Raw genomic sequence first — 12821 nt, forward strand, 5'->3', positions numbered from 1 at the left:
TTCCGCGAGAAATCCGCGCGAAAAAAGCACGCGGATTTCTGGCAGAATTCTCAGGATTAGGGCCCCTTTCCACTTGTGTGAGAAAAAAACGGTCCGATTTACGGACCGAAAAAACTGATGTAACGTCTGCGAGTGCCATGCGATTTTTTTATCGCAACATCCGTATGACATCCGTATTGCTGTCCGATTTTTACGCACGGGTCTCCTTTGAAAAGCCGGTAATTCAGCGCAGAGTACAGTAAAATCACACTGACAGGTTAGATGAGAGTAGATATATACACATAGAATAGGTATATATACATATATATATGTCAGGGAGACACCTATATATATATATTTATATTTAATGCAGCGCTAGATAGCTTTAAAGCTGGTAATTCAATTACCGGCTTTTGCTTTCTCCTTCACAAACCCGACATGATATGAGACCTGGTTTACATACTGTAAACCATCTCATATCACCATTTTTTTTTTGCATATTCCACACTACTACTGTTAGTAGTGTGTATATGCAAAATTTGGGCGTTCTAGCTATTATATTTAAGGGTTAAATGGCGGAAAAAATTGGCGTGGGCTCCCGCACAATTTTCTCCGCCAGAGTAGTAAAGCCAGTGACTGAGGGCAGATATTAATAGCCTGGAGAGGGTCCATGGTTATTGGCCCCCCCCTGGCTAAAAACACCTGCCCCCAGCCACCCCAGAAAAGGCACATCTGGAAGATGCGCCTATTCTGGCACTTGGCCACTCTCTTCCCATTCCCGTGTAGCGGTGGGATATGGGGTAATGAAGGGTTAATGCCACCTTGCAATTGTAAGGTGACATTAAGCCTAATTAATAATGGAGAGGCGTCAATTATGACACCTATCCATTATTAATCCAATTGAAAGAAAGGGTTAAAAAAACACACACACATTATTAAAAATTATTTTAATGAAATAAAAACAAAGGTTGTTGTAATTTTTTATTTAACGCCCAATCCACTCAGTGAAGACCCTCGTTCTGTGACAAAAAAAAAATAATAAACCAACAATATACTTACCTTCCACAGATCTGTAAAGTCCAACGATGTAAATCCTTCTGAAGGGGTTAAAACATTTTGCAGCCAGGAGCTTTGCTAATGCAATGCTACTCCTCGCTGCAAAACCCCGGGGAATGAGTCTAAATATAGATCAATGAGCTATATTTAGCTTCATTTGCGGTGAGGCGCCCTCTGCTGGCTGTTCATAGATCGTGGGAACTTTCCTAGAAAGCCTGGGAGCTTTTTTTTAACCCTTTCTTTCAATTGGATTAATAATGGATAGGTGTCATAATTGACGCCTCTCCATTATTAATTAGGCTTAATGTCACCTTACAATTGCAAGGTGGCATTAACCCTTCATTACCCCATATCCCACCGCTACACGGGAATGGGAAGAGAGTGGCCAAGTGCCAGAATAGGCGCATCTTCCAGATATGCCTTTTCTGGGGTGGCTGGGGGCACGTGTTTTTAGCCAGGGGGGGGGCCAATAACCATGGACCCTCTCCAGGCTATTAATATCTGCCCTCAGTCACTGGCTTTACTACTCTGGCGGAGAAAATTGTGCGGGAGCCCACGCCAATTTTTTCCGCCATTTAACCCTTAAATATAATAGCTAGAACGCCCAAATTTTGCATATACACACTACTAACATTAGTAGTGTGGAATATGCAAAAAAAATGGTGATATGAGATGGTTTACTGTATGTAAACCAGGTCTCATATCATGTCGGGTTTGTGAAGGAGAAAGCAAAAGCCGGTAATTGAATTACCAGCTTTAAAGCTATCTCGCGCTGCATTAAATATAAATATATATATATAGGTGTCTCCCTGACATATATATATATGTATATATACCTATTCTATGTGTATATATCTACTCTCATCTAACCTGTCAGTGTGATTTTACTGTACTCTGCGCTGAATTGCCGGCTTTTCTAAGGACACGGGTGCGTAAAAATCGGACAGCACTCGCATGGCGGCATTATGTGAACACTATGGCAGTATTATGTGTGATCTATATGGCGGTATTATGTGAGAACACTGGCAGTATTATGTGTGATCTATATGGTGGTATGTGAGAACACTGGCGGTATTATGTGTGATCTATATGGCGGTATTATGTGAGAACACTATGGCAGTATTATGTGTGATCTATATGGCGGTATGTGAGAACACTGGCGGTATTATGTGTGATCTATATGGTGGTATGTGAGGACACTGGCGGTATTATGTGTGATCTATATGGCGGTATGTGAGAACACTGGCGGTATTATGTGTGATCTATATGGTGGTATTATGTGAGAACTGTATGACAGTATTGTGTGATCTATTTGATAGTATTGTGTGTGATCTATATGGCGGTATTATGTGAGAACACTATGGCAGTATTATCTTCAGAAAGCGGACCCATTCTATGGTGGTTCTGGCTGAGCACCTGCACGCGGGTCTGGGGTAATAGAGGGGACAGCATGACCTCCAGTTAGGTGCAGTCAGGGCTGGTGAGGCAGCTGAAGAGAGGGGTCTCATTTTTATCGTTACTATATGGCTACATTTCCTTCCCAGCGTCACCCCGACTGCGCCTGTCGCCTCGCTTTCACATATTGCCAGGACAGGATGGGGAAGACAGGATCTGAGGAGGGGAATGGGGTCTGCATGCAAAGTCTGGATCAGAACAGGCCATCAATCCGCAGAAATGTTTCCTGGATTTCTGTGGAGCAAACAAGCAGATGGTCCATCCATGAGTATAAAAGACAGCGCTCTATGTACAATCCCTGGCTGCTCCACACCGAACAGGGGGCCCCCATAGACCAGCACACTGCTCTCCTGAAATACTCTGTGCTGCTGTCACCCTGCTCCCTCCACCACATATCTCCCAGAATCCTTGCTGCCTGCCATCCTCGGTGACCGTAGACTTGTCAGTATAAGGCTGCTTTCACACTAGCATCGGTACGGGCCCGTCGCAGTGCGTCGTACCGACGCATGCTGTGAAAGAAATGTCCGACGTGGGCAGCAGAAGCAGTCTTACGACGCTTCCGCTGCCCCATTATAAGGTCTGGGGAGGATGGGGCAGAGTTTCTGCCGTGCATGTGCGGTCGAAAATGGTGGACTCGACGCACAAACGTTACATGTAACTTTTTTTGTGGCGGCGGTCCACCAAAACATGACGCAACCGTCACACGACAGTTACGACGTGTGGCAATACGTCGCAATGCGTCGGTAATGTTAGTCTATGGGGAAAAAACGCATCCTGCAGACAACTTTGCAGGATGCGTTTTTTCTCCTGAATGACTCATTGCAACGTACAGCCAACAACGCTAGTGTGAAAGTAGCCTAAGGTTGCCGTCCACTATCAGTATTTGGTCAGTATTTTACCTCAGTATTTGTAAGCCAAAACCAGGAGTCGGTGATAAATGCAGAAGTGGTGACATGTTTCTATTATACTTTTCCTCTAATTGTTCCACTCCTGGTTTTGGCTTACAAATACTGAGGTAAAATACTGACCACATACTGATAGTGTGACGGCAGCCATACTCTGCAGTCACCAACAAAATGGCTGCTCACTGAGTTACTGAATATCATCCTCATCATCCTTAGCAAACACCCAGAAGGAGAGGAGACATCACACACGTCAGCAGACTCCGCCCATAATTACTGCAGTGCAGTAATGTGAGCTATTTGTACACTAGTAAATGAATAACCAAAGAAAAATGGACACAAGAGCTCAAAATAACAAATATAACAACTTTATTAGAGACCAATTATAAACAACAATAAATAAATAAACATTAAAAACCATACATATAAGATGCAAAAGCTAAAAGCAGAGACGAGCCTAGTGCCACGCACAAAAACACAAGTATAAGTACAAATATGATGCCAAACACATCAGATGGTAGCTGTAAACTCATAGGGCCATATATCGATTAAATATATTTTCTATTTTATTATATTATAAATAGTAAATTTAATATGGTCACAATATAGGCTATAGTTCTAGATTCAAAAAAACACAGTGGCAGCTACATACAAAATAAAGTTCCAAAGTACTGGGCAGGCGGCAGAGACGTAACATGAATGTATGGCCAGCTATAAGGGTGTCACATTAAGGGCATAGTGCACACAAGTCAACCCCACCTGGTAAATATCGGCTGTTACAAAAAATACTAATATGACAAAGCTGTCCAATACCTCCTAATGGCTCACTAAACCATGCAATGCATGTGAACCCGGGAAATCCCAAACAAAAAAAGGGGAGGAAAGACTAAGCCATAGGAAAGTAAATACCTTACCGCCCTGCTGTAATCATGCGTGGAGGAGGAGGCCATATATTATAATATTGTGACCATATTAAATTTACTATTTATAATATAATAAAATAGAAAATATATTTAATCGATATATGGCCCTATGAGTTTACAGCTACCATCTGATGTGTTTGGCATCATATTTGTACTTATACTTGTGTTTTTGTGCGTGGCACTAGGCTCGTCTCTGCTTTTAGCTTTTGCATCTTATATGTATGGTTTTTAATGTTTATTTATTGTTGTTTATAATTGGTCTCTAATAAAGTTGTTATATTTGTTATTTTGAGCTCTTGTGTCCATTTTTCTTTGGTTATTCATATTATATGATGGTGGAGCATTTATATTGTTTGCCCTCTTTGTAGGTTTATTTGTACACTAGGTTTATCTGAAATTTCAGCAGCTGCTCCCCCTAGTGTTGAAAAGTGGAAATTCCAAAACTTTTCAAATTATTTTTCACATTTTACTAAATTATAAACAAATTATAATATTTTTTAAGAAAATGTAATCATTAATTCTTTACATTTTTACAATTTCTGAAAAAAAAATTTTTTTGATGGCACCTTCCCTTTAACTATATACGAGTTGGCGACTCTGGGTTCAGCACCTGTTCACACTTAGTCTATGTTTGGATGTGCTGGTCAGGTTTTTGAAATGTATTCTTTAGCCTTCTGATCGTGCACTCCGCCTCCTAGCTTCAGGTGTTTTAATTACAGCAGGTCCAATACCCCTCCACAGAGAGAGAGAATTTTAGTCTAAGAAGAGGTTTCACATGTACCCATTCAGATGGAGACATTTATTCTCAGCGAGGTAAGGCAAGCGTAGGACCTGGTCTAAGAGAGATGCCGTAAAGGGGCTACCAGGTACACATAAAATTGGCCATTTTTATGTGCTAAAAGCTCTCATTTTTCATATTTCTAGTGCAGTAATGCAGTTCAAATTTCGTGTTTTCAAGTTTGCATGTTTTAGCGCTGCAGTGTGCTGCCTTATTTACTTAACTATATACGAGTTGGCGACTCTGGGTTCAGCACCTGTTCACACTTAGTCTATGTTTGGATGTGCTGGTCAGGTTTTTGAAATATAATCTAACTTGTTTCTCTTATCTTTCAGGTTACATCGGGGGCTTATCTACAGCATTATAGAATGCTGTAATGAAGCCCCTGATGCCGGTGGCCTTAGCTTATAAGTGAAAAATGGGGTGACAGATTCCCTTTAATTTAATGCAGTCCTTTTTTGCATTGACCACAATTAGACAATATAAGTATTTTTCTTTATAATGAGGAGGGCTCACTAATGTAATATTTGTTCTATTATCTACCAGTTTGGCAAGCAAGGGTCTGTAATAATTATTCTCAGTGTTACATCAGAATTGGACTGCAATAAACTGACATTTTGTTTGCCCTTGGGCTGTATTTTGTCTGTCTATGAAGAAGAAAGTTGGAAAGGTGTGTACTTTTTTTAATTTCAGATTTGACCTATATACAGATAAAAGATGATTGGTCACTAATGACACCTATCAGCTGCTGCAGTGATCTGTATACAAGGAAATCCTGAAAAGACACAGATTGTCCCTTCTAAGGCTACTTCACACATCAGGTTTTCAGTGTCATGCTAAATCCGGCGAATGTTGGAAAAACTGGATCCGGCGCAGATTGTGAAAAACTGAAGGCGCTTCAGGCTTTTTCGCCGGAGACAAAAAACTTTGCAATGGACGTTTTTTCAAGAAACCGGAAGCGGCGAAAACCGGACGAAACGCAATGTCATCCGGTGCAATCCGGCACTAATACAAGTCTATGGGAAAAAAACCTGATCCGGCGGCAACATTTGCCTGATCCGTTTTATTGAAAATTAGTCGTATTTAGCCTGACACTGAAAACCTGATGTGTGAAAGTAGCCTAAGCCCATACACTGTTCTTTTCCTCCAAAAGAGATCATGTGATATCATGTATCAAGGCCAGTTTTCTTCTATTTGGTGGAGAGTTATGGTCCATTCATAAAATCCAGTTCATTAAATGATCACCAACCCCTATTTATAAGTCTATTGGTGTTCCTTTGCAGCCCTGTTTATACGGACTCATGAATAAAGGGATAATGGTGTGCACTCAGGTCAAGGACGAGGAGGTGCTGGTAAAACAGACCATGAGGTCCAAACAGTCATATGTCAGAAAATTACCGCACACTCAGAGTTGATGTGATGCAAAGAATATCTCATAAGTTTATTATGTTAACAATCAAGGATGCCACCAAAAGAAATTGCGTGCAGATAGAAACCCGACGTTTTGACCCTCCTTGGTCTTACTCATGGGGTTACTTGATTCCTGATTAAATGTATAAAGGTGGCAGAAGTTAGGCTGTAGGAAAGTTCCCTCAATGTATAATAGCTTAATAAAGTATGAGGTAGGGGTATGGAAATCCTCAATGCGTAATAGTAGTTTGGAGGAATAGCCTCCGCTTGCGTGGTGGGCCTAATTGCGGCGTGGAGTGAGGGTATAGAACTCCCTGCTGAGTGATATATGCCCGGTGGGATGGCTTCAGCTTGCATGGTGGGCCTGCAGTGTCCTGGATGGCTGTATACAGCGGCGCTCCCGCGCCTTGCTGTGGGTGGCATGAGGGCTCATGAAACAGTGTTTGTTGCTAGTATAATCGGATCAAGTTATCGGCAGTACATCTCATGTTTACATTGGGGTTATAAGTCTTTGATAACAATGATTTTTATGCATGCATCTGATCTCATCTTACCAGAATTGTCCTCACAATAACTTTTCAATATAATTTTATTAGGAGTAGAAGAGAGCGTGATTTCCTCCTGACATGATGGAAAGTGAATTAGAATATCAGATAATGCCCTGTAAACGAACAATGGATTAATTTGTATCGGAAATACAACTAAATTTACATTTATAGTATACAACAAAAATAATTAATATATAGGAACATAATGGTCATATGTCTTCTAGCAACCAGATTCTGTTATCAGTTAGCAAACTATAGCTATAATGTGATAAATTATCAGTGACTTTACTAGAACCAATAAAATCTTCTTATTCTAGCATTGGACTGAAAAAGGACTAAGTTCCGAAACGTGCGTCAGGGTGTGCACCGCACCTTGAACCAGTGACCTCCACTAGACCACCACCAGGTAATGATTATTGGTTGTTTACTGCCCTATTCTATATCTATACTGCCATGTGTACTATGTAGTTATTATACAATTTCTATATGAGGATTTTCATATCCAAATAGGGGATTGTCCAATTATATTATATTGTGCTCTACTATAGCCATTGACATTTTGACATATTTGAGGGCAGGAGTTCTACATATAGGTTTTGAATATATATGGCCTTGCATTTGGGCAAACTGTGTTGGGTACTTTGTCAGGTATATTATTATTATATTATTATTATACATTTTTATAGCGCCATTTATTCCATGGCGCTTTACACGTGAAAGGGGCAAATATAAACAAGTACAATAAACATGAGCAAAGCAAGGCACACACAAGTACAGAAGGAGAGGGGACTCTGCCCGCAAGGGCGCACAGTCTACAGGGGATGGGTGAGGATACACTAGGAGAGGGTAAAGCTAGTCTTGCGGCGGTTCAGCAGACTAAGGATCACTGCAGGTTGTAGGCTTGTCGGAAGAGGTGGGTCTTCAGGTTCTCTTTGAAGGTTTCCGTGGTAGGCGAGAGCCTGATGTGTTGGGGTAGAGAGTTCCAGAGTATGGTGGAAGCATGGGAGAAGTCTTGTATGTGGTTGTGGGAAGAAGAGATAAGAGGGGAGTGGAGAAGGAGATCTTGAGACGATCGAAGATTGCGTGTGGGTAAGTACCGGGAGACCATGTCACAGATGTATGGAGGAGACAGGTTGTGGATGGCTTTGTATGTCATAGTTAGGGTTTTGAACTGGAGCCTCTGGACAATAGGAAGCCAGTGAAGGGCTTGGCAGAGAGGAGAGGCTGGGGAATAGAGGAGAGACAGGTGGATTAGGAGGTTGCAGTAGTTGAGGCGGGAGATGATAAGGGCGTGCACCAGCATTTTTATGGTTTCATGGTCAAAGAATGCACAGATCCGGGAAATATTTTTGAGTTTGAGTCGGCAGGAGGCAAGGGCTTGGATATGTGGCTTGAAAGAGAGGGCAGAGTCGAGGATCACCCCGAGGCACCGAGCATGTGAGACTGGGGAAAGTTATCAGCCATTAACATTGATGGATAGGTTTTGTGGAGGGGTAGAGTGAGATGGGGGAAAGATGATGAATTCTGTTTTATCCATGTTCAGTTTTAGAAAGCGAACAGAAAAGAAAGCTGAAATAGCAGACAGACATTGTGGGATTTTGGTCAGTAAGGAGGTGAGGTTGGGTCCAGATAGGTAGATCTGCGTGTTATCGGCATAGAGATGATACTGCAAACCGTGGGATTCGATGAGCTGTCCCAGGCCGAAGGTGTAGATGGAGAAGAGCAGGGGCCCTAGGACTGAGCCTTGGGGAACACCGACAGACAGGGGGCGAGGTGAGGAGGTGGTGTGGAAGAGGGAGACACTGCAACTTCCTACTCTATGGCCTCCCCTCTAGCACTCTGGCACCACTCCAATCCATCCTACACTTTGCTGCCCGACTAATCTACCTGTTTCCCCGATATTCCCCAGCCTCTCCCCTATGCCAAGCCCTTCACTGGCTTCCTACTGTTCAGAGACTCCAGTTCAAAACCCTTACTATGACATACAAAGCTATCCACAACCTGTCTCCTTCATACATCTGTGACATGGTCTCCTGGTACTTACCTACACGCAACCTTAGATCCTCTCAAGATCTCCTTCTCTGCTCCCCTCGTCTTTTCTTCCCACAACCGCATACAAGACTTCTCCCATGCTTCCCCCATACTCTGGAACTCTCTACTCCAACACATCAAAAAGAACCTGAAGACCCACCTCTTCCGACAAGCCTACAGCGATCCTCAATCCACTGAACCGCCGCACAACCAGCTCCACCCTCTCCTAGTGTATCCTCACGCATCCTCTGTAGACTGTGAGCCCTCGTGGGCAGGGTACTCTCACCTTCTGTACCTGTTGGTGCCTTGTTTTTTCTCATGTTTATTGTACTTTTCTATATTTGCCCCCCTTTTCACATGTAAAGCGCCATGGAATAAATTGTGCCATAAAAATGTATAATGCAGCGCCCCAGAGATCTGGTTGTTGCAGTATGATGCTCTGCCACTAAGGGGAGTGATGGTACGTCTGATGGCACTGAAGGAGTTCTCCTGACCAGGTATCACCAGAACACTTTACACTTCACACTCCGGCCACTAGGGGGAGCAAAAGGCTTTATTTATTGGGCCACTCCTCACACTGGTAAAACTAGGGGTTGGGGAGGAAGTTAGTCAGAAGCTGACTGGGTTGGATTCAGGCAACATCCCGTGGCAGAGGGGGTTGCAGGGAAAAGACACAGGGGGTCCCTGTCAGGCGTGGGAACCTGGCAGGTGCCTAGCGAACAGAGCAGAACGTAACGGAGCCGCGCCTGCACCTCCTTGCGGCGGTATCCTAAGAAAGAGACAAGAAGGGAAGGATATTGTGGAACAGTGTAAACGAGATCAAGCAAAAAGGAGTACCAGTGGGAGTGGTGGTGTGAGACCGAGGCAACATCCTACTGAGGCGCGTAGACGGTGGCCGGAACACCGCGGGAGTAACTGACTTTAGGCCTTACTTCAAACTCCGCAGGACAGTTAATTATAGGTTGGCTGTCTACCTTAAATTTCCTAAGAAGACATAAGGGGCAACAGTGGGAGAGGGGCGTCTCTAGGGTCCCGGAAGACCTCCGGGCCCTCCCGTCATACGGGTGCATCCTAGCCAAAACATACTGGGGGACGAGAAACTAGCAACATCTGGTACTAAAGAGAGAGAGAGAGCTGTAGAGAACGACGAACGAGAACAGCAGTTGTGAGGACTATTCCGAATGCTCAGCAGGGTAGGACTACAACACACAGGCGCTAGTGGTGGGCAACGATTTCCATCTGCGAGGGAAACTCTGGAAGTGCCCATCAGGCCGGCCTGTCTCTGATAGCCCTGTTAAATGTGCTCTGGATTGAGGATCCTGAAGTCTTCAGTAAAGAGACTGCAACCTTGTGTCCTCGTTATTGCCTGCACCTAACACCATCACCATGCATCTTACTGGGAAGCCCTGGGGACATACTTCACCTGTGGGAAGTTATACCATCCAGCTGCCATTCCATCACCCCAGCGGACCCCACAGCAGCGTCGGTCACCCTGACCGAACACCACAGGTGGCGTCACGAATCCCTGACCAAGTCTGTGATGCCAAGAGATGAGAGAATCTGTAGCAGGAGGGAATGGTCGACAGTGTCGAAGGCAGAAGACAGGTCCAGGAGAAGCAGGACAGAGTAGTGTCACTTGATGACTTTAGTTAAGGCAGTTTCAGTTGAGTGATGCAGTCGGAAACCAGATTGTAACCGGTCAAAGAGGGAGCAGGAGAGGTAGGAGGACAGTTCAAGATGGACATGCTGTTCCAGTATTTTTGAGGCATGAGAGGAGATATTGGGCGATAGCTAAACACAGAGGATGGGTCGAGGGAGGGCTTTTTGAGGATGTATGTGATCGAGTCATGCTTGAAGGATGAGGGTAAGACACCATTTGTAAGTGAGAGGTTGAAGAGGTGTGTTAAGGTTGGGATGAAGACTGTGGCGAGGTTAGGGATGAGGTGGGATGGGAGCGGGTCAAGGTATATATATTTATATATATAAAAAAAATTCTTAATGTATCTCATCTAATCTACGTCCCCTTTTGGATATTTTTTCCATGATTATTTGTAATTCTGGTATTGTTGTGATTTACCTTCACATTTTTTATCATATTATCGTTATTACGAAATTTTCCCATACCCCAATATAGCACTTTTTTCAAACTGGTCAATAACATCTTCCTTTTTCTGTGGTCCCCAGTTGTCCATAATCATTGAATGTTGTATATGTTTTTTCTTTTATTGTCATTTTTATCTTTCACTATTTCACTCTTGCACACAGTGCCTATTTTTTGCCATTCACTTTATAATAAAGGCATTTAATATCATCTATATGTGTCACATGACCTTTCCTTGTTGGCTATCCATGTTCAGATTTTTTTTTTCGGTTCCCTCTATTGCCAAATGGTCTGCCATTCTTTGTCAAGGACATGTATGCTGTTTACGTCAAGTAGTCAAATATGGATTGTGCATTCATCTAAGGCTACATTCACATTAGCGTTTTGCGTGTTTGCGTCGGGCGACGCAGCGGCGACGCATGCGTCATGCGCCCCTATATTTAACATGGGGGACGCATGCGTTTTTGTGTTCTGCGTTGTGCGACGCATGCATTTTTCTTGCGTCCAAATTTCGGCAAAAAACTATGCATGCGTCGCAAAATGCAGCGTTTTTGCATGCGTTTTGGTGCGTTTTTATTTGCGTTGTGTGTTGCGTCGCCGACGCAGCGGCGCACAACGCAAATGTGAACGTAACCTAAGCCATTACGTTCGTCTCTTCTGTTTGTGCTGTGGAGCTTGGAAGCAGAGCCTGAAGCTGAGTAATTTGTCCCTTTTTCTTTGTCTATCCCGTGTTTGTCTCTTCTCCTGTGTTTTTACCATCTGCAGTGGTGAGGCTAGGGTCCTTGTCGGCCAGTGCACTAGCCATGGTACATTGAGGTGACAGTCAGGGACTAGACATGTGACGGCAGCAAGGGGTATGACCCGCATACGGAGTTAGGGGAGCATAGGAACAAGCACAGCTTGGTGTCAGGAGGTGTCACATCCCTTGCTCACTACATTTAGGGCCTTTATTTCCCCATTTCCATCCTGTTGTAGCTGTATGCTGTGTCTTTCACTGGACTTACCCGTGTCCAAGAGAGACATTATTAGCGACCGCACAATTTTTCTTGAGACCCTATGGCTCAAGCGGAGACTTTTTCACTCCTGATCCAGATCCTCATGGATAAGGTTACGGAGTAGTGGCCTAGGCTCAGCTGGATCCCAAATTATTTCTCCCTGACAGGTTTTCTGGAGGGAGAGATGAATTTATGGCTTTCAAGGAAGCCTGTAAATTGTATTTCAGGCTCTGCCCACATTCCTCAGGGAATGAGGAACGAGTGCGGATTGTAGTCTCTCCTCTGAAGGGTGAGCCTCAGTCCTTGGGCCTTCTCCCTGCTGACCGACTCACCATCTTTGCGGTCGGTGGACCCTTTTTTTTTTGCAGCTTTGGCACCGGTGTACGGGGATCCTGATGGCATCTCCCTGGCTGAATCTAAACTCCGTAAAATCGAACTGAGGTGCCAGCCTGTCTGAAGAGTACTGCTCGAAGTTCCGGAGATGGGCCACTGACACTCAGTAGATTGACCCCGCCCTTAGGAGTAATTTTTGTCACGGTCTGTCAGCTAGGCTTCAGGATTCTCTGGTGAAATATGCTACTCCTAGGTCGCTGGACGCTGCCATGGCCCTTGCTATCCGGGTGGATAGACACGTCAGGGAGAG

The 12821-nt window shown here is 43.9% G+C and overlaps 1 protein-coding gene across 1 annotated transcript in view; it reads right to left on the bottom strand.

Moving 5' to 3' along the window:
- Positions 1 to 12821, bottom strand: part of RAD9B (RAD9 checkpoint clamp component B) — a 110655-nt gene that overhangs the window by 74235 nt on the left and 23599 nt on the right. The window contains exon 6 of the mRNA XM_069747266.1: positions 7058 to 7164. Coding sequence (XP_069603367.1) covers positions 7058 to 7164 — 107 coding nt within the window. The remainder of the gene's footprint in view (positions 1 to 7057; positions 7165 to 12821) is intronic.

The sequence above is a fragment of the Ranitomeya imitator genome, chromosome 1 (genome assembly GCF_032444005.1).
Source record: "Ranitomeya imitator isolate aRanImi1 chromosome 1, aRanImi1.pri, whole genome shotgun sequence".
In the NCBI taxonomy this organism is placed as follows: Eukaryota; Metazoa; Chordata; class Amphibia; order Anura; family Dendrobatidae; genus Ranitomeya; species Ranitomeya imitator.